General features: G+C 54.0%; 1 protein-coding gene across 12 annotated transcripts in view; it reads left to right on the top strand.

Annotated features, from left to right (window-relative positions):
• Dab2ip (DAB2 interacting protein) overlaps window positions 1–21,998 on the top strand; it is a 178,003-nt gene that overhangs the window by 88,819 nt on the left and 67,186 nt on the right. For 9 of the 12 annotated variants that reach the window (XM_051166708.1, XM_051166707.1, XM_051166712.1 and 6 more), the window contains 2 exons: window positions 883–986; window positions 18,913–19,052. In XM_051166708.1, the coding sequence (XP_051022665.1) occupies window positions 883–986; window positions 18,913–19,052 (244 nt within the window). Of the gene's footprint in view, window positions 1–882; window positions 1,122–18,912; window positions 19,053–21,998 lie in introns of those variants that run through there. The other 3 variants (XM_051166715.1, XM_051166717.1, XM_051166718.1) reach the window with 3 other exon arrangements.

Here is a 21,998-nt window from a genome sequence, read left to right as displayed (position 1 = left end):
TAAATACATGCTATTTGCCATTTTAACGCACTGCCCCTCCCCCCACGTCCCATCTTTCTCTGTCTTGGTGTGTCTGTCTGTCTGTCTGTCTGTCTGTCTCTCTCTCTCTCTCTCTCTCCCTCTCTCTCTCTCTCGTGTGTGTGTGTGTGTGTGTATAAACTGGTGTCCTCCTTTTTGGAGACCAGGTCTCTCATCAAACTTGGAGCTCGTTTACGGCTAGACTTCCTGGCCAGCAAGCTTCTGGGATCCTCTTGTCTTCATCCTCCCAGCACCAGGATTATAAGCACACCTGAGCCATCTCCCCAGCTTCATCTTAACCGCCTTTAAGGGTACAAATGTGCAGTTGTACCACTCTCCATTCACAAACCCTTTTCGTCTTCCTAAACAGAAAGCCTACAGCAGCAGCTATAACCCCGCCCCTTCCCAATAGTCCCGGGCAACCTTTAACTGACTCTCCGGCTATGAATTTGACTATTGTAGGTATTTCCCATTGTTGGACTAGAAGAGTCTTCACGCTTCGGTTTCTGGTTTATGTCACTTGGCATGATGTCTTTCTGGACTCATCCACATCATGTAAATGATGTTTCACAGTGTTCATGTGGTCTGTGGATGGGCAAACGAACTGTATTTGCCATGTGCCTGTTGCGAATAGCACTGCTGTCAATATTCCATACAAGAATTCAAATCTGGTCTCGGTCCTTTTGGGTGTACTCATAGGAGTGTAATTGCCTGGGTGATTTTGGGGTACATGCCACTACACTTTCCCACCATGGCTATAGTCTATTTGTTGTACTGTCCTGGGAAGTTAGGAAGAAGGATGGCAGAAGCCACAGCATCTCAGACCTTTTTAACCTGCTTACCTTCCCTCTCCTTCTTTGACAGAGTCACCCCAAGAAAGGCCAGGCTCCCGGCGCAGCCTTCCCGGCAGCCTGTCAGAGAAAAGCGCAAGCATGGAGCCCTCGGCTGCAACCCCGTTCCGGGTCACGGTAACTATCTCTGCGTCACCACCGCCACTGCCACCACCATCACCACCTCGCCCTGCAGGGCTGCTCTGCGACCCCCGCAACCCCCCTTCCTGGAGCCTCATGGACCGGGAGAGCATCCAGCCTCCCTCGCTCTAGGTATCCAATCCCCTGGCAGCTTCCTGCTCCCCGGGGGCCGCATGGGATCTCATTCTTTGAGGGAGGGGGCAGGTGGAGGACAGAGCCCAGGAGGCCACCAGAGCTGAGAGAGGAGGCTGGATGAAAGCTGCCTGGCATGTGCGTGCCCTGTGCCTTCCACCCCTAAGATGTACATCTGTGTTTTGGTATGTTTCATGGAACAGTCCAGGGCATGTCATAATTTGATTCTGTCTTGACTTGAAAGAATTCTGTGTCCTTCAGCTGATGATGCCTTAGAATGGACTCCAACACAGCATGGGTACCATAGCATAGCTGTTCAGTTTAGATAGCTGACGTGTATACTTTGCTCTTTTTTGTTTTTTGTTTTTTGTTTTTGCAAGCCTAAGGCCCGGAGAGCATGTTCAGTTAATAAAATGCTTCCCTTGAAAACATAAGAACCCGAGTTCAATCCCAAGATCTCATGTTTAAAGAAGAGATTCCAGGTTCTGTGGTAGGAATGTGTGATCACAGAGATGGGGGACAGACAGGTAGGCCTCGGGGCTCCCTGGCCAGACAGCCCAAAAGGTGAGCGGTACCCTGAAAAATGGCACCCTAAATTGTCCTGTGGCCTCTCACATGTGCATACTCTTGTGTGCATGTACCTGCACGCACATATGGATATGTGAGTTTGCAGGCATACACACACACCAAAGGCCTAAATGACTTCGCAGAAATAGACCTCAGTGACATTTATTGCCTCTCACTCCTGTGGATCCTGCCCTCCCTTTTTTTTATTTCCCCTGAGACAGGGTCTCTCTATGTAGCTCTGGCTAGCCTGGAACTCACTATGTAAAGCAGGCTGCCCTCGAACTCACAGAGATCCACCTGCCTGCTGCCTCCCAAGAGCCATACCATGCCCTGCACTGTGTATTCTAATTACTTAATTTATGTGTATTGGTGTTTTGTGTGTCTGGGTGTCTGTGTGAGGGTTGGATGCCCTGGAACAGGAGTTAGAGATAGTTGTGAACTGCCCTGTGGGTGTTGGGAATCGAACCCAGGTCCTCTGGAAGAACAATTGGTGCTCTTAACACACCGAGCCACCTCTCCAGCCCTGTATGCGTAGTCTGCATTTACACTCAAACACACATCTGTAGAGACACACCGGGCATGATTGTGCGTGCTTTTCTACAGTGCTGTGGCAGGCACCTGGCACCGTGGAAAGGATACACACCGCCTCCCCCAGGAATCTCCTGCCTGAATCCCAGATGGAGTGTGACCCTTTGACCGTCATTCATTCAGCAAGTTTCCCCATGTGTGTGCTTGCTGTGTGCCACGTACCATTCTTGGGGTGGGCTGAGGGTAAGAACGCCCAAAGCTGGTATATAGTGTGCAGAGTGCCAAGGAACCCACAGCTTTGTATTGGTGCTAAAAGCAGCCAGGAGGGGAAAACCAAAGAGCTTCTCAGGGGTTTGTGGTCTCAAGGGTTTTTTTTTTTTTTTTTTTTTTTGACAGAATCACATGTAGCCCAGGCTGATCTCAAATATTATATATAGCAGATGATGGCCATGAAATCTGGGTTTTTGTTTGTTTTTTGCCTCTACCATTTGAGTGCTAGCATTACAGGTATATACCACCACACTTGGACTTTGAGGTGATGATTGAGCTAGAGGACAAAAGATGAGGTGCCAACCAGTTTTGCAGCAGGAGAGAGGGGGGGAGGGAGAGAGGGAGGGAGGGAGAAAGGGAGGGAGGGAGGAAGGCAGAGAGGGAGGGAGGGAGGGAGGGAGGGAGAATATACAGGCCTGGCTGTCATTATGTGAGTCAGAGGCTCCAAGGAAGCTGACTTTGACTGTCCCTAGCGGGAAGGAGAGGTGTCTTAGGCTCAGAAAGGTCAGTGGGAGTTGGCTAGGCAGGGAGTGGTTGTGGCAAAGGTGTGGGTTTATACTCCACTGCTGCTGCTGGGTCTGGTGATGGAGTTTAGAGTAAGTGGGTGACGCTGGGCCAGATAGAGCCTTGGGTGCCAAACTGAAAAGACAGGGCCACTCCCCCTCCTACTGGTGTGTATAGTATAAAGCTAGGCTCTGAGGCCAGGTGTGGTAGTGGACACTTGTAATCCTAGCACTCAGGAGGCAGAGGCAGAGGCAGATCTCTGTGAGTTCCAGGCCAGCCTGGTCTACAAAGTGGGTTCCAGGAGAGTCAGGGCTACTCGGAGAGACCCTGTCTTGAAAAAAAATAAAACAAGACAAACGCCAAACCAAACCAACCAAACACACTAGGTTCTGAGGTTCCTTTAGGTTTGCAGGACTTGGGTATGGACGTCTTAACAAACTTCCCTAAGAGGTGGTTCAGAGTCGGGGCTGAGGGTCAGCCTCTGGCAGGGAGGGCCTAGGGCCATACCCCTAGATGTAGCCAGCTGGTTTCGAGGAGCTCTACAAAGGTGAGCTCGTTATGTCCATTGGAGCAGAAACTAGATGCTTCTCCTCTGGATACTTGGACTACAGTTGGCAGGGAGAACCTTTGGGGACCTTGGAATAATGGTTGGTGTACTGTAGTCCTGCCACTGGTGGAGTGTCTACTGTGTGCCTGGCACCATGCGTATTGTACACCAGGCACTATGCCCGCTGTCCTGCATCCAACTTTTGTAATCCTTCAGGCAGTCCCGATGCTGATTGCCCCATTACAGAGGATGACACTGAGGCTCCTGGGGTAAAGCCATATACTCAAGCCCAGGCTGATGAATGGGACCTGTGTCTCTGGCCCCAGGACTTGAGTGTGGCTTCCTTGGGCTGGGAATAGGAATGTCCCGTGACCTGCCAGTTCCTCTGTGGCTTCGTTGTGCACACCGTCACACCTCCATGTCGCTGTAATCTGTGGTTTGGTAATTGTCACCCGGGACTGGCATTTTTCCTGTTGTGCCTCCTTCAGTGTTTCTTGAGGGCAGGAGCCACCTGAGGATGGAGTCAGTGCTAGCCTGTGAGCCTGCAGTACCCAGGAATCCACTGACGTGGTTTGCAGGGCGCCGGGGGCATGTTCACGAGCCATTTGTCCACCCACCTTCTGGCTTACCCTGGCTAAGCATTGCCATTTCACACATAAGGAACACAAAGTTCCCAGTTGGTATCTCTGTGTCACGTGGCCCCTGAACTAGTGAGGCACTGATAGGCCTATTGGCCATGTTAGTGTCTTGTCCTTAGGCACTTCGGCCAGTACAGTGTGGAACGGCAACCCCTGCCCTTTGGCAGGTGCTTAGCGGAGGAGATGCACGGGGACCAATCATATTCATCCATTAGATCCACAGTCCCAATTGGGGTTTTCATTCTGACTCAAGACTGGTGCAGGGATGGGGAGGACTGTGCTACAGGACAAAAGGCATGGCATGTGGGGTGCTGGGGAGAAGAGCCTCCCCACCCCATCCCTCAACACTCATTCCCTCATGCATTTGCATCCTCGCTTCTCAGCTTGCTGCTGCTCCCTGCAGACCCTGAGGGAGCCTGGGGAACATGGTTTAGCCTGGGGGAGGCAGGGGAGATACCACAGGCTGTAATGAACCTGCCACTGTTGGCTGCCATTGCACACCTGGGTGACAGGATGTCACCGTCTCTCACAGAAGGCGCCCTGTGGGAGATTGTGTGTCAGAGTCGAAGGTCTCCAGGCTGGAAGAGGACTGGATCTGACAGAGGTCCCACCCAGCTGAGAGTGGAGCTCCGGCCTGGCTTGTTCACTCCCTCCCAGGGATCTCACCTTTCTGCAAATAGCTATCCCCACGGCCATTTCACAGGATGCAGGTGGCTCAGTGGGACATGGGTAGCAGCCTCCTAGACACTTGGGAGAGCCTCAGTCTTTTTCTTTCTGTGAAATGAAGATGATGGCTCTGTGGTTAGGCATATATTGAATGCTTAAATATCCTAATGTGGCTTTAAGGCCTGGTGCCAGCTTTGTGATTTGAGGGAGTTGCAGGTGCTTCCTGCTCTCCTGTGCGACTCCCACTGTTGGTGGCAGTGAGCATGGGGCTGTGGTTTCCCTAAGAGGTTGTGTGTCCAGAGCTGCGGGGGACCTGGGATAAAGAGCACATGGGGGAGGGTCTGAGAAAGGTGACGGCAGTGGCCTCCTGCTCCTCTCTTGGAGGTCTCTGGGATTTGTACCAGGAAGGGGAGACAGGAAAGCACATCCAGGTGGCTGGTTCTGGAGCTGCAGGTGTGTAGGGCCAACCCGGCGCTTCCTGCTTCTAGTGTGTTCTCAGGAATCAGGTTGATGGGAGGCAAGGAAATGCTGGCAGCTGGAAGGTCCCTTGTGCCTTTAGCATCCCTAGGTGTGGCCTGAGTCCTTCCTCTGTCCCCTAGGCTGCTGACCTTGAAGAGTCCTGCAGAGTCAGGGTGGGAGGTGGCAGAGGCTCTGGGAAACTGGGCAGGCAGGTGAAAGTGGAGATGTTTGAGGGTTTGACTGAAATTAGGTCTCAGGGCTTTTTTTTTTTTTTTTTTTTTTTTTTTTTTTTTTTGGTGAGATGGAGAAGTGTCAGAGAGGGGAAGGCTCAAAGAGCTGCAGATACTGCAGATAAACCCAGCATAGGGTTGATGCTTCTAGAAGCAGGCCTCCGTGGTCCACTTTGATTAGGGCTGGCTTGGGCATAAACTATGTGTTTCTCATTCAGTATGCCTGGGGTGCTATGGGAACCCAGAATGAGAGGTCTCTGGCTGAGGAAGATGGGAGAAGTCTTACAGCAGAGACCTTTAAAACTGACCTTTAAGGGACAGGTAAGGGTTCCTCGAGAGCAGAGGCAATAATTAGAGGAAGATCTAACCAAACAGGAACAAGCCAGCGGTCCTGACTGGAATGTTGGGAGCATGAAGGCAAGAGCCAAGTGAGAACTGTGAGGAGGGCCTTAGTGGGGTCACGGAAGCCTTTGGACTCTCTTCCACGGCATGCAGGGGCTACAGGGGGTGATGGCTAAGGACAAGGGTCTCTGGGGTACCCACTTGAGATTTCCAGCTCCATCCTCTCTCTACCCCTGTGGTGTCCCCACGTGGGGACCATCTTTCTCCCAGGAACAGAGGTGCAGAGGGTGGCTTGGCTGGAGAGCCTGTCCTTCTGGCCACGTGTGCCTTCTGCCAGAGGATAGAGAATGTTCCAGGTAGGACTCTGTCAGAGTACCAGATGCAGGAACTGTTCAGGATGGGCTAGGGCTGGGGGGGGGGGGGCAGTAATGGTCTCTGAACAAACAGAAAGCCCAGGTCCATGAGGCAGATGAGACTGTGGGGACTTATGCTCAGGCAGGGAGTCAAGGGTGCAATCAGTGGCAAGAGACCAGGACAGATGGGACATTCAGGATGGGTTAAAGGAGTAAGCTGACTGCTAGTCTCACCTGACCCTTGGTCCCTGTACTTAGATGTCCTTGTGGGGGCCTGCTTGCTCTGGCCCGGGAAGGACTAGCCCAGCCTGGGCAGCTTGAATAGAAGCATGGAGAGGGAAGGCAATAAACACAGCTCCGTACCCCTTCTTTTCAGCTCCAGAACCTTCCAGGTTGTCTCTTGTTTTCTGTAGGGCCCTCTCTAATGACCACTGAGGTGTGAACGACTCACTCCTTGGCTGTGTCACAGGCTCCTTACAGGTTTTCTTGTATTCAGAGTGGAAGCTAGGTTCAGTGACTGGCAGGTGGAGTGGCATGAGGCTTTTCCTCTCTTTACCTGTGCTCCGGGGAGACAGGGCAGCTTGAGGCCCACGAACGGTGCAGGTAGGTGTTTAGCCAGTTTGTGCCCTGCTGCTTGTTTTTCAGGGTACACCTTTTCTGTACCTTCCCCAGAACCTATCTCTCTTTGTCACGCTGTCCCTCACTGCCCTAAAGCAGCATCAGCTTTGATAGAACTCCAAGGTACAGCTGGGACCAGGAAGTGAGGGAGTGAGGGGCTTAGGGAGCCAGAACTAGTGTTCTAAGGGGTCAGTAATGGACAGAGCTGGACATCCTGCAGCTTGTTTTCCCACCAGTTGGGGGCAGCAGAGGGCAGCAAGTGGACATCTGAGTGGCTACTGTCAGTGAGAACTGAGGTCCTGGTTGTATCCCTAGCCACAGGGAGCCCTTGAGTTATGGGGTGAACTGTGGTGACAGTAATACTGGTCAGGAGCACCCGATTGGCTAATGACAGCTGGGGATGGTGTGAGTGGCTCAGCTGCCTTGGCCTGAGTTGTTCAGACAGCTGGATCTCTGCAGAAAGACCCTTGGGGTCATTGGAGGACTAAAGTTTGGGGCCACAATAGGCTTGCATCAGGAGGGGCTCAGGATGAACTGACAGGAAGGGTAGGGCCCCGAAGTCACTAGGCCGGGTCTACTAAACACTTAGACCCTGTCATCCTGGACTGCCTACAGCTCCTTGGGCCCCCTGTGAGCTTCTCCACTACATTGGGGAAGAGTAGGAGGTCATTCCAGGGGAGGCAGATGACGAGGTCAAGTCCTCCGGTCTGGGTTCCAAACTCAGCATGGCTGACTGTATGGACTGTATGGTACAGGATCACAAAGCCTATTTTTGGCAGGCTGGTGAGGCAGGCCCTGTGCTGGGCACTCTGTGGGTAGCGTTCATTCCCTCTTTACAACGCTGGGCCACACACATTTTACTTTCCAAGATGCTTACACTGAGTATAGGCAAAGGCCCACTGAAATGGCCTCCCTGCAACACTGGGATGTGGAAGGCCTCATGGACCCTGCTGGCTGCCTGTGGCCAGTGTGTATCGTTGTCCTCCGCATGGATGAGGGCTGTGAGGGGAGGCGCGTTGTTCTGGGTTACACAGTCCGTAAGGGTCAGAACTGACATTTGAATCCAGGCTGCCCCTAACGCCCCAACTTCCCTTACAGGTGTCTGAGAGGCTATTTCTTTGCACCCCACCTTGTGGCCCTGCAGGCCCTTACCCAGGATCAGGAGCCTGGTTGAAGGCAAGGTTCAGATGCCTTCATTTCCCCACTTGCTTTCCCTGTCTGTGTGTCTGTGTGTGCGCGTGCGCACATGCGTGTTAACTTGGGGATCCCTCCTCGGTTTCTCTCCCTCTCTCTCCTCCCCTCTTCTCTTGGAGACAGGGTTCTCGCATCAGCCTAGAGTTCACTGGTGTCTAGGCTGACTGACCAGTGAGCCCCAGGGATTTGTCTGTCTCTGGCCCCCCACCCCCACCCCTGGCATGTGCCATAGAGCCTGGTTCCCCCCTCCCCCCTTCCTCCCATGGCTTCTCAGGATTACACTTAAGTCCCCATTCTTGTGTGGTGTCTACTTTACAGTCAGGCATCTCTCCAGCTCCCTGCCCCTCCTCTTTTTTAAGACAGGCCTTGGACTCTTGATCTTCTGCCTCTACCTCTTGAGTGCTAAGATGACAGGCATACACATAGCATCATCCCTGGTTCACATAGTGCTGGGAATCCACCCCCAGGGTTTTGTGTACACTGGGCCAGCACCAAAGCAACTGCTGCCCCCCCACCCCCCCCCACCCCCATTTCCTCACTTTTTCCTGCTATGGATACAAAGTGATCACATGGAACCGGGTTGGATTACGGATATAATTACATGTGAGTTCTTGGCTAGGAATCGTTTCTGAAGCCAAGAGGCCTTCTGTGGAAGTTGCAGATACTGACATCTGCTTCCTACACAAGTCCATGCATCTTGATGAATAACTGCCCGCGGAATTGCTTAAAGAACACCTCAGAGGAGCCATGTTCTTCCCCTGTCCTAGTGCTGTAGATGCCCTCTGGTAGCGGTGGATGGATCGATTTCTGCAGCCTGGTACCCATGGACCCTCAGGCCTGTCTCGGCCTCTGCCTTGAGACCGGTTGCTCTCTTTGCTATCCCTCTGTGCCCTGCTTTGAGAAGTTCTTATAGCCACCTGCACTCCTTCACCCCTGAAAGTCCTTCCCAGGCAGGCATCCCTGTCCCCAGCTTCAGGATGTATGTCTCATGTCCTTCCCTTTCTCCACTTGTCACTAACGATCCACTGATTCATCCTGTGCCTCTCTTCCAGCAGCTGACAGTGACCTTCTCAAGGGCAGGACTGGCTTCCGGTTCCTTGGAATCCTCAGTGCTTGTCGTGGGCACCTGCTATGGGCTGGTGGAATGAAAAGGGGCCAGGGGGGAACACCAGGGAGCAAATTAATTAGATGGGGATGAAGTGGGGGGCACCTCCCCTCCTCAATCTCTGAGAACCCTTTACTCTGTGTCGGAGGCCACTGTGGCCACCTACTCTGAGAGGAAAGGTTTGACTGGTCGCCCAGCTCCCCAGGACTCCGAGCAGAATATCAGTCCTAGCCTAGTCTTTGCCTACAGTTGCTCTGAGCCTTCAGAGGCCAGGTCAGTGCAGCCTGCAACTGCCAGATTACCCGAGGACAATGGCCTGTGCTGTCATCCCCAGCTGTGGCCGTTTCCCTGGTGAAAAGGCATTTAGCAGCCCTGTTGCTCAAGGACTTAGGGATGTTGCTGCCCTCTCAGTCTGGCTTTCTTGATGCTCAAGCCAGAGGGCCCCTGGGTTCTCTGTTGTTCCTCATTGGTTAGCCTTTTCCTGCCTTGCTCTAAGGCTAGCCCAAAAGGTTGGGTGTCTGGGAACTAGGACTGTCTGACCTAGTATTCATCCATTAGGTTAGCCACTGTCCGCAAAAGATCTCGTTCATTTGTGATCACAGCAAATGAATCCTCATTGGCATGGTGGGGGAACATCCCCACACCAAAAGGGTTTAGAGGTCAGCTAGTTTCTAGGACAGCCTTTTCATTGTAGGAATGAGGGAACCGAGTCACAGAATGGCTAAGGTGCCTGTTCGAGGCCTCATGGTTGGCTGTGGAGTGGTCTACATAGGCTGAACTCCGCACCACTGCTCCTTGGCTCTGTGGCCCTGTGCAAGGTTCTTGCCCTTTCCAAGCCTCGAATTTCCTACCTGTATAATGGGGTTGTGAGGATCAAAGGAGTCACCAAAAGCTCTAGCCAAGGACCTGGTGGAGGCTTCCTGAATGCATGTGTTGGGTCAGCTCCTGTTGTCGCCACTCTGGGGAATGGCCTCTGCGAGGAGCATCTGCTCACACCAGATGGGGAAGGTCTGTGATTGGCTAGGAAGACTGGTCTAGCCATGGGATCTTAGCCCCCAGGCTAGAGGACGAAGATGAGAGGTCAAATGCAAGGGAAGGCACCCTGGTAGAACGGACTTTCTGAAGCCCCCTCCTCTGTTAGCCTAGGGTTAGCTTAGAAACATGGTTGCTTTCAGGCCTCTGAGACACTTTATGCTAAAGTCAATGTCCACAGGCCTGGGGCTTTATGGCACAGTAAGTCACTTCTGGCTGCTCAGTATTGTCACATCTGTGGCTGAGACCTGAGGAATGCATGTCTGATTTCTGTACATGGATGTTTGCTCAGGCCTGAGGGAGGAATCAGAGCGCCACGCTTGTGTACCCTTTCCACTTCCTGTGTCATCCCCTTTCTCCTGCCTTCTCCAGGCTCTTAGGTTTTTTTTTTTTTAAAGGGACCCTTGCTTTGCATGTCCTCATGATGTGTTTGTCGTGAGCCCAGCGTGGGGTGGTGGTGTGGAGTTGGAGGCCAGGAGGCCCTGCAGCATTGTCAGGGGTCTCCAGAAGCAGGCCGACCCTGTTGTCCTGTCTCACACCATTCCCTGAGCCCAGACCCGCCTGCATTGTCCTTTGTGGCTGCCCTGGCCCTGCATTTCTTAGTAGACCCACCTGCTAAAATGTCTCAAAAGCTGTCTCCTTTGGTAAGCCCATCAAGATTACTCCTAAGTGCGATTCTTTTAAAAAAAAAAATCTTTGATATCACAGAAACTAATTTACTCACCAGCCTGCTGCAGCCCCTGCTTTGGGGTGTGACAGTCCAGTATGGGTAGGAGGCATTAAACACATTCATTTTGTCAGTGGAAATGTCTACGGAGGGACCTGACCAAGACTTAGGGCAGAAGAACCTGAAAGGAGGGATGGGAAGTTCCCTCCAAGCAAAGGGGACTTTCATTTCAGGTAGCCCCTTTGGAGTCTTTGCTGGCCAGACAGAGCACTAAACGCAAGGGCAGGGATGGTGGTGATGGTGAAGATAGTGGGCGGTAGGTAGGCTCATGCGCTGCAGCAGCTGGGCTTTTTCTGCATGGTCTATTGTCCTCACAAACACTGTATTTTTATAGCTATTGCCCCCCCCCCTTTACTGGCAAGGGAGCAGCCATGGTGTCCAGCCACTGGCTTAGGCGGCGTAGCTCATGAAGGGCGTTGTCCTCTACTCTCCTGATTCTTTGGGGAGATGGCAGGTGGATGTCGGTGTGCTTGGGGTCAGGCCACATGGGGGCTTCTGAGAGTGTTAAATTGTAGGGCAGAGGGACATGTGGGGAGCAGGAGCTTGTTGCTCTCAGCAAAGATACGAGACCCTGAGAGCCATGCATCTAGAACAGTAGAGATGAGTTTTGGGGGTATATGATGAATGAACAGGGTGTGCACACAGACACCCCCAAAATGAAGCCTCCCACACAGGGCAGGGGGAAGATGGTGGTGGCAGAGTTAAGCTTGGTCTTCAGGATCACTCTCCTTTTTTTCTCTGGTGATTGGCGCTTGTGGCTGTCTGTTAACTGCTGAGTGTGTGTATGTGTGTGTGTGTGTGTGTGTGTGTGTGTGTGTGTGTGTGTGTGTGTGTGTTTGACATGCATGTGGGTTTTTTTTTTCCGAGACAGGGTCTCTCTCTGTAGCCTTGGCTGTCCTGGACTTGCTTTGTAGACCAGGCTGGCCTCGAACTCACAGCGATCCTCCTGCCTCTGCCTCCCGAGTGCTGGGGTTAAAGGCGTGTGCCACCACCGCCCAGCTTGTGTGTATGCATGTGTATCTGTGTCTGTGTGTGTGTATGTGTGTGTGTGTGTGTGTGGTGACGCTGAGGAGACATGCATGTTTTACTTGCCTTGTTTTGTGGGTGTGCCTTTTGTGTGGGTATTGTCCACATGCTTGTCCTTGGACTTGACTGTGGTTTCAGCCTTGTAATATTTCTCCACGTGTTAGGTGAGGTTTTCTAACCAGGATGTTGGTTTGAGACAGGTTGGCCTCCCTCCGTGCTGGCATTATGAATGTGCCAGTAGTCTTGGCCACTCAGCACTTTGAGATGAGTTTATTCTTGGATGTCTCCGCCTCCTTTGGGGACCTCAAGGCCAGTGGTCCTGTTCTCCTTGTGTGTGGACCACGAGTTCTGCCGAGAAGGTGGAATGTGAGGGTCTTTCATGTTTAAGGGAACACTGGCTAGGGTCAGAGCGGGGGTCTGTGGGCATAACGCAGCCCGTAAGTGGGTGGCCATCAGAGAGCCACCAGCTTTTGATCCCAGCTTAAAATGTCTCTTCTTTTTCACCTGTCACCATGCTTGTCACTTCATTAGTAAGTCATTCCCCAGCTTGGAGCACCTTTGATGGTGGAGGATGGGCTGGGGAGAGTGGTGTATCTGAAGGACACGGGCAAGCCTGGGAGGGCCAGGTAATGCACCTGGTCACTGATCGTAACTTCATAGAATTGGCAGGTGCCAGTCAGTCCTGGGAAGGGCTGCTGCTTGCTCACCCAGCTCCTTGTGTTTCCCATTGGAAGACTGAGGCCTGGGAAAAGGAAGTACATACAGCTACCAGGAAGAGTCTGGAAGCTTGGTGCTGAAGCTGTAAGGAACTGAGGAGAGTAGTCTGGCCACCCTCTGGGCCCTGAGTGTCTTGTTTGCATCACGTGGACCCTATTGCCCTCACCCATCCACCTAGGAAATATGTCTCTTGCCACCCCAGCTCCTGTCCCTGCCTGTGTGCCCAGCATCTCTCCTCTCCTGGGGCCAGTTGAACGTGTTATCTGTCTGGGATCATCCCCTGCCTTATCTGTTTTGCCTATTTAGATGTACTCTTGGCATTTGGACCAGGGCCCTAGAACGGTATTGAGAGAGATGTCTGTGAAAACAGCCTTTTGTCTCTGAAGCTTCTCTGTTTGGACTTTTAAAACTGGTATGGGTGTAGCTGGGTACTGCCCAGCATAGATCCGTGGGTTCTGCCTGCATCCTAAGCACTGCCTTAGAGTCAGTCCCAGCGTGAATGGATAAAGGGAGACATAGGTGTGCCAGGCCATTTACAGCATCTGCAGTGGTCCAGGGTTAGGAAGGGGAGAAGAACATGGAGGCTGGGCTGGGTGGAAGGTGTGTGACTGGGTAGACGCTGAGGGTAGAGGAAGGCTGCCTGCCGTTGACTGAGTACTTGCTGTCTACTAGGTACGGGCCCAGTACTTCACACTGCAGGAGATATAGCAGGTTGGAGTCCCTCGGTGACAAGGAGCTCCCAGGGTGCACACCTGTGCTACTCCAGAGAGTCAATGCATAGGAGGACAGGACAGATCGAGCCTCCCTCACCGTCAGGTCCTCACTTGGGAATCCTGTCAGCAGAGGACAGTGTGAGCTGTCTGTTTCGTACTCTGCCCAGCCCACATTCCAGAACTCTCCTGAGTAGAGTCCTAGCTCTGCCACATAACCCCCTGGCCACTCCCGAGCAAGGATCTGAACCTCTCCTAGCCTCCACTTCCCACTGCGAACACCTAACATTCTGAAAGCGAAGCCCACGCTCTCCCAAGGACTCTCAGCCGAGGCCTTGAGCCTCCTGGGTTGGCTCCCTCCCTGCTGAGAGATGTGCTCTGAGTTTTCATGGACACAGCAACTTGGCAAAACAGGAGCTTGCTCAATAACTCATCATTTATCATCATCATCATCACTTGGAATTGATTGAAATGGGTGAATGGAGAAATCATGCGTCTGGAATTCTGAAAGGGCTCTGGGCGCTGCTGGAGAGCCTCCCAGAGAAGAGCAGGGGTGGGCCAGATGTTAAGACAGAATGGCTGCAACTGGGGTGTGTGGGGGTGGGTGCCTGGCGACTCATCGTCCTTTCAGCCAGAGACACCGACCTTCTCCACACTGCCCTGGGGCCTGGCCAGTGGTAAAGTGGGGATCAGCTGGGAGCAGTTATTCCTTTTGGGTGGAGGGAATTCACAGAGGGGACAGAGGCAAGAGCCGGTAATAAGCAGCCTTGTAAAAAGTCCCAGAGCCTTAGAGCCCAGTATACTGGCGCAGCTGCCTGCTGTGTTAATGGAAGCCAGTGCCCCATGGGGGGTGGGGGAGTGAGGGAGTCGGGGAGCCCGCATGGGGGGAGGTGGAACAGGCTTTGTCCCTGTGGACTTCAGGCTGCCTGCTGCTTTTTACACTTCAGTCCCTGCTCCCTGGATGAAAGCTTAGGCCCTCACCTGAGCAGCCTCGTGGCCGCACACTGTGCACATGGGGAGTCTCTGAGGTTGCTTCAGAAGAAAGTGCTAGTTAAAAGAGTTCAACACTTCTAAACTGGACTCTACTATGTGGCTCCAGGGTCATTTAGTGAGCAGCTTCATTCATGTCCCTGTCCCCACTGCTAGGCAACCTGCAGACTCCTACCTGTGTTGGTCACCCACATCTCGGGACAAAAAGAGTTGGCTGTCCCTGAGTCAGTCTCAGTAATAGTGACAGTACAGCAACAGCATGTTGTTGCTTAAGTACCTGCTGATTTACAGGTAGTATCTGACCGTGGTCCTCCCTGTAATCCCATAAAAGAGGTTCCATCATTAGCTTGTGTCATAGATAGGATAGTGAGGCTCAGAAAGGGCCAGTAATCTGTACGTAGGTCATCTGAGTTAGGATTTGAACCCAGATCAGATAGGTGTTGCCTGTCTGCAATCCCAGCACATGTGGAAGGAGATACAAGGATTAGGAGTTCTGAGGCCAGCCTGGGCTACGGGAGATATCATAGGAACATCATGAATTCAAGGCCAGCTTGGGCTACATAACTTGCTGAGACCCTTCTCAAAAAACAGATTGGAGCCCAGGCACCATGAAGCTTGAGGTGCCCCAGGGCTGGATTAGCAAGGTGAGATCCTGTGTGTGCAGCAAGACAGTCTCTTAAAGAACACATGAGAAAGCAGACTCTGTGTGTGTGTGTGTGTGTGTGTGTGTGTGTGTGTGTGTGTGTGTGTGTTGGGGGGAGGCTGTGGGGGCTGGCAAAGGAGAGGCTATGGAGTGGTTATTGAAAGCGTGCCTCGCAGCCCTCGGAGATGAGCTAGCCCTGGCATATGCTGTTACAAACTGCAAGTTTTTATGAAACCTTTGTATTTGAGTGGGTTCCTGGTGAGAATAAACTTGGCTTTTGTTGGGTGTTCTGTTTTACACCCCCAAACCTCAAATCTGATCAGCCTTATGTATCCTGTTAATCCTTAATGCATGTCCCTCCCCGGCTCATTTCACAGTGAGGTGACAGCCCTTGCCCACCAACTCTCCAAGACAAGCTGGGGTCGGGTACAATTTCGTTTGAGGCCTGTGTGCCTGCTTGCGCCTCTCAGTTCTTAGCCACTGACTGTCCGTATGCTCCAGTACAGCCCAAAAGTGGGTGTCGGGAACTCTGTTTTACTGAAAGAAGGAACTATCTGTTTGTTGGTTGTTTGAAGTAGGGTCTCACTACATAGCCCTGGCTGGCCTGGGACTCCCTTTGTAGACGAGATTGACCCCAAACTCACAAAGATCTGCCTGCCCCTGATTCTGGAGTGCTGGGATCAAAGGTGTACACTGCCATGCCTAGCTAGAAAGACTGGGAACCTTGTCTGGTGATACTTTTGAGTTTTTTGTTTTGTTTTGTTTTTCTCGGTACCAGCATCAGACCTGTGCCTGATGCATGCTAGGCAAGTTCTCTACCACTGAGCCACCTCCTAGCCCTTGAATTTGGGGCTAGCATAACTTCCTGGCTTGAAGACCAACCAGCCACTGTGCATAAATTCTGGCTGTAGCTGATCCCATGAAGGGACAAGAGAGAAGGCTTGTCTCCTTTAACCCGGGGGCCAGGGACCAACCACGTGAGTCCTGAGCCTCATGAAGGACAGTCACCTGTGAATCTGGGCAGAGCATGGGAACACAGCTTGGGGGCCTTTGGTTCACTGTGCTTTGTGACCTTGGGGAAGCCCCGTCACCTTTCTGGACCTTCATCACCCTCAGAAATACAGCTTGTTGGCCAGGCAGGAGTCTCCCTCCTGGATGAGGGTGTTTGCTATATGAGAGGCTCTGAGCTGGGACACAAAGTCTGCAGGGCATATTGTGGTAGAGGAGGTAGAGGGGACTAGCAGGGCTTCTCTATGGTTCCCTGAACAATCTCCCCTGGTCTGAGCTGCTGGGCCTTTTGGAAATGTAGACAACAATCACCCTATAGTGTCACCCTGTAGTGCCCATGGCTGTTGTGGTCCCAGGGTCCAGTACACCAGGCTCTTGAAGTACTGATCCCCAAGGCCATTGCTAGCTTGGATAAGGGTAGGTAGCAAGCGAGTGGCATGTACTGTGATATTTGAGCCTTGTGAGATGTTGGGGGAAAGTGGCAAGAGTCCAGTCCCCTCCTCCTCCTCCTCCTCCTCCTCCTCTTCCTCCTCCTCCTCCGTTTCTAACTGACACTATTGCTATAAACTGTAAACCAGGTTCTGTGCTTCTCTGTACTCTAAGAGTGTGTAATCGTTGTGAAGTTTTTGTCAGTGCAGAAAATAGAAAACCAAGAAAAAGTCCAGTCCTATTGAAGAGACCTCTCAGCTTAACACCTGTAAGGGAGCCCACAAGGTCATCCAGGAGGGACTGAGGTTGGGAGAGCCCAGAGTTTACATGGAGGTGCAGGTCCTTGCCTGCCTGCTGTCTGCTAGGAGCTTTACCCTCCCCTAGCCGGCCTTGTCTTGCCTGTGGATTATGTCTCTGGTGGATGCTCCCTCCAACCTACCCCTTAAGTCAAGGGATACCTACTGAGCTGCAGTACATGGGGACACCTGGGCAGGTGACGTGGGCTACAGGGGCCAGGTGTATTTGGACACTGAAGGCAGAGGCATCTTAGCTGGGCTAGGAGGACGTGTGGAATGCTGACAAGTGACAACCGGAAGAGGGCTGCTATGGATGGGAGAGGTTGGGGGGGAGGAAGAAAATGCAGAGGGGAAAAAGGCAGAAGGAAGGAGGAAGGATAGTTGGGGTGTTGTAAAAAGAGGGAGCATCTTGTGGGAACCTCTCTGGCTGGCACTAGCTCTTGGAGCTGGGTGTCCTTGGGCAAGATGCCTCACCTCTCTGAACAAGGCTTCTTCACTTGCAGATAAAGTTTGTTTGTTTGTTTGTTTATTGGTGTTCTCTGTGTACTCTTGAGCTTGTCATGTCTAGGGGCTGCAGCAAATGTCTGACCCTCTGAGCTCAGAGAGCTGTCAGGCTCTCCCATTCTTCTACAATGGATGAGAAGCCACATTCAGATCACAGTAAAAACACTGACTTCAAAATAAGTCAACACCCCTTTACTTCTTCATAGGATCCCACAGAATCGGGATCGGGGCTGAGTGGGTGGGTCGCTGCAACCCTTCAGTTCCAAGCATTCCTCAGGGAGTTCCAGTTCTCAGCTCTCCTCCCTCAGGATGCCTCCAGGTTCCAAGCGCAGTGTTCATAACGCTCTGCTGAAAAACAAAAACAAAAACAAAAACAAAAAAACATGACCAAAGGAACTTGAGGAAAGGGTTTATTCAGTTTATACTTGCGTACCTTAGTCCGAGTCATTGGAGGAAGTCAGGACGCAAACCAGGCAGGAACCTAGAGGCAGGAGCTGATGCAGAGGCAGAGGAAGGGTGCTGCTTACTGGTTTGTCCCATGGCTTGCTCAGCCTGCTTTCTTATTGAATCCAGGACCGGCAGCCCAGGGGTGGCCCCACCTACAATGGGCTGTGTCCTTACACGTCAATCTCTAAATAAGAATATGCCCTACAGCTGGATCTTATGGAGGCATTTTCTCAGTTGGGGTTCCCTCCTCTCAGAGGACTCTAACCTATGTCAAGTTGAGAGAAAACCAGGCAGTACACCCAGTTTGACTCAGCTGTGCACTCTCAGCCCCACATCTATTTAGCATCTGTCAAGGAAGCTCTGGTCCAAGCTGCGTGTATTGCCGCTTGCCTTCTCACCTGTCTCTTCATTAGTCCAAAAGTGCTGGGGTGGGGTGGGGTGAGTTGGGGATGGTGTTTTCAGGTGGAGCCTCAGCTCAGCGCTGCCTGGTGAATCCATGCATGGTCTGAGCCAGGTGTCCCAGAATTGGGGATACTCAGCAAACCCTTCACCACCTCGGGCCCCTCCCTAAAGGGGGCCATTGAGGGATCCTGTACCCATGGGGATTGGCTTTGCTGGAGTTCAAGTGTTTCAGCCTCCGTCTTGACATCCAGCAGTTGTCGGCCCGCCTTAGGGGTCTAGATGGCCAGAGTGCTACTAGATGCTGGCTGCTAGCCCCTTGGAGGACCTGCTCTCCTAGCCTTAGTTTCCTTCAGCTGTGCAACCGCTCCTGTCAGTCCCCCGACGGGGCGGGATGTGGAATCCTCCTGGAGGTTGGGGGGTGTGGCGAAGGAAGGCCAGGAGGTGAGGGGCAGCTGGTGGCGCGAGCCCACTCCCCCTCCCGTCCCCGCCCCTCCAAAGCCTTGCCGCCCCGCCCTCTGGATACAAGGGGGGGGGGGGGGTCTCGGGCATCCTCGGTCACGGTCGGAGGCGCTCGGCTCAGCGTCGCCATGGCGACGGCGGCTTAGGGGCGGGGGCGACGTGGCGGGCTGGGCCGGCCGGCGGGCGGGCGGCGCGGGGTGGGTTGGGCCGCGCTGCGCGGGCCGGGCCGTCGGCGCTCGGTCGGCGGGCAGGCGGCGGCGCGGGCCGCGAGCTGCTAGGGCCGAGCCCGGCCCGCCGTGGGCCGCGAGGGTGCGGGTCCCGGCCCGCCGCCGCCGCGCTAACCCCGCCTCCCCTTCCCCCTCTTGTCGCCCCGCGCGCAGGGCTTCCTCAGCCGCCGCCTCAAGGGCTCCATCAAGCGCACCAAGAGCCAGCCCAAGCTGGACCGCAACCACAGCTTCCGCCACATCCTGCCGGGGTTCCGGAGCGCAGCCGCCGCCGCCACCGCCGCGGACAATGAGAGGTGAGCCCGCCGCCGCCCGGGCTGCGCCCCGAGGGCGCGGGGACAAAGCCGGAACCGGGCAGGGCATGCTCCCGCGGGAGTGACGCCTCGCCGGCCTCCGGGAACTCCGGGAACGGGGCCCCCGTCGGGCCGGGGGACCGGGGCTTGCACCCTTCGTTGCCACACCGGCTGCGGCGAGGAGGGTGCGGGAGGTCCGGGGTGAGGCCAGGCGGCAAGTGCCCTCTCGGGCATGTGGGGTCCTGGCTCGTCTGGCCGAGGTGGGCATTGTTTCCCGGGCTGTGCGGTGCCTGGAGGTAGGGACGGAAGTGGCGCCTCCACACCCTCAGGACCCATCCCCCGGCCTGCCGAGTCCCTTGGTGTCCGATACAAAAGGCATTTTCGGCTGGGTTTTACCCAGACCCGGCTGCGCTCGTGGCGCGGAAAAGGGTGAACATCTGGAGGGGAGGAGCAGGGGGCTGGGCCGCTTAGGGGGCACATCTGCGCTAAGTAGGGCACGTGCTCCGCTGGGGGCTGGGGCGAACCGAGCGGGCAGTGCCCAGGCGTTGGGTTTAATGGGCATAGCCTAAGACCCGAGAAGATGGGCCTAACCCCCTACAGTCTGGGCAGCTGCCCTCCGCCTTTACCTCCCGCTCCCAGGGGTGTCTCCTATTCCTTGCTTCCTTCTGGGCAAGCCAGGAGCAGGTGTGGAAATTCCAGGGGGAGGTGGCTTGTGGGGCGGAGGGGAGGGGAGGAGGTTGTTGAGCCTGCTCTGGAGTCACTGGCAACGTGCAGGCTTCAGCTCGCAAGGGCAAGCCATCCTGTCCGTGCGGGGGCACTGGGCGGGCACAGCCTCTGGGGGCTCTGGTTCTCTTCCTTGAGTCGTGTAAGCCACAGGCACCTTTTCACTTAGACACAGGCACGATGATGGATTCCTGTGCCAGTTAGAACGTGTCGTGGAGGTGAAGGAGCCTTTTCAGCATTCAGTCCCAACATCTTATGCTACTAGCATCTGCCTTCCCTAGGTCTCTGTCCGTTTTACCATTTGGCGAGTTGGCAATTCTTGTGTGGAAGGCACAGGTAGAATAATAATGTGTCTCCTTTCCTCCTTGCTTCCAGCAAGCAAAGGAGCCCAAGTTATCCTAACTCCTGCCCAACATGGGGGGATGTTTAGCTGACACCTAACAGCTTTCCCAGAGCACACCTCCTAATTAGAACTACCAGACCTTTCGTTGCCATCAGCCCAGAGCTGTTCGCCAGTACATTCCCCCCCCCCCCCCCGTCCTGCGCCCCCCCCCCCCCCCCGCTGCCAAGCCCAGCCTAAGGCAGGATCCCCCCCAGCTTTTCACTGATGGCTATGGTGCCCCAGGGGACCAGGCGTTCCCTGGCAGAAGATGCAGCCAGGTCAGAGCTCCGTGCTGGGTGCAGCCACTGCGTCTTTGAAAATCTCCATTCCCATCTTTGTTATTATTGTCTGTCTGGGCCACCCGGTTTGCTGCCTTCCTCCCTCCTCCGGCCCCCCACCTCCGGCTGTCTCTCCCAAGAACATGCCCTTCTCGGCGCTTTCCCTGGCAGGGGTCCGGACCCTCTGTTCTCGCATGCGGGGGCTTGTGTACGTACTCCCGCCCCCCGGTTTTGTGTGCATGTGGCGGTTGTCCGGGAGCAGGAGAGACAGCAGGCAGCCCGGGTCTCTGAATGTGTCTGCCCCCTTGAGAGCCTAGCGGCATGCATGTCCTGTTTACCTTCCACCTCTGGGAAGCCCCACCAGCGAGCGCTTGGCTAGCAACCGTAGCCAGAGTCCCGGCTCCGCTAAGATGACCTCCGAAACACCCTGTGCAGCCTGGTCTCAGGTTAGCCTTGTTACGAGCAGGGGGAGGGGTAGGTAGAGTCGGGTTTGAGAGTGAAACTACAAATCCATTTCTGGAATCGTGAACGGCAGCAAGAGGAGCTGAATGTCGCTGGCAGTGGTGTGGGATTGTCTTTCTAATTTTCTGTAAACAAAATCTGCCTTGGTGGCTTCTCCGGTCCTGGAAGATTTTTGCGTTTTCCATGAAAGTCATGGAGCCTGGCTTAGAATCCCTCTACCCAGTCTAGAGGCTGCGGTGGGTTTTGTTGGGCCTGGGGTCTCTTTGATTTGCTGCTTTGTTCAGGAATAGATCTGTTGGTTGCTGCTGAATGAATGGGCAGATGTGTCCCTGAGGCAGTCCCTGGAGTCTTCTGGGGTTCAGTGAGTAATGCCAACTGGGGTGAGTTCTCACCCCCCCCCAAGTTCATGGTCAAACGTGGGTGAGTGGAGAGGCGCTTCCTCATCTTGTGGGTGTTGTGTTGCCCGAGTTGGGTAGAAGGAACCAGGCAAGGAGAGATTGAATCCCCTCTCCATGGCACTCCCACTGCCTCTCTGCCTCTCTCTGGGACAAATACAGAGACACCACGCCTGGCATGCATGGGGGACAAGGATGGGAAGAGGACCGGAAGCTCCAGGGTTGCCATGAGCCCTGACCCCAGCGGCCCTCCTTTGTAGTTTAGGGCTGTCTGGTTAGACCCGAGAGTCTTAATTGTGGGTGAATCTGTTCGGTTTGTATGGCTGCTAAGGAGGTGTTGTCCGTGTGCTCTGCAGACTGCTGTGTTGGACTGATCCTTTTTTGTTCTGGACTTCTCCATCCAGAGGCTGGAAACCAGGTGGCTCTGTGCTAGAATCTTTGGGGTTCTTAGGAAAGAAGTCTGCCCTCGGTGTGGGCTGCTACTGTTTGGTTTTGAGGCTTGGGTCGGGGCTACAGGGACTTGGGGGCTCGGGGGCTGTGGGACGGACAGGCTTAGCCTTTGTAATTGTTCAATGGAAGATGGCTTTAGGGAAAGTTCCTAACTGGTCTCCGTGGTCGCCAGGTCTCTCAGACACTCATTTCTCCTTTGGAGGCTTTGGCAGTAATTACCAGAGACAGGTGATCATTTCTCCTGGATAGCAGAAATGAG

This window comes from Acomys russatus, chromosome 24 (assembly GCF_903995435.1).
Source record: "Acomys russatus chromosome 24, mAcoRus1.1, whole genome shotgun sequence".
Classification (NCBI taxonomy): Eukaryota; Metazoa; Chordata; class Mammalia; order Rodentia; family Muridae; genus Acomys; species Acomys russatus.
Note: the sequence above shows the minus strand (reverse complement) of the source record. Positions and strands in the feature narration are given on the sequence as shown.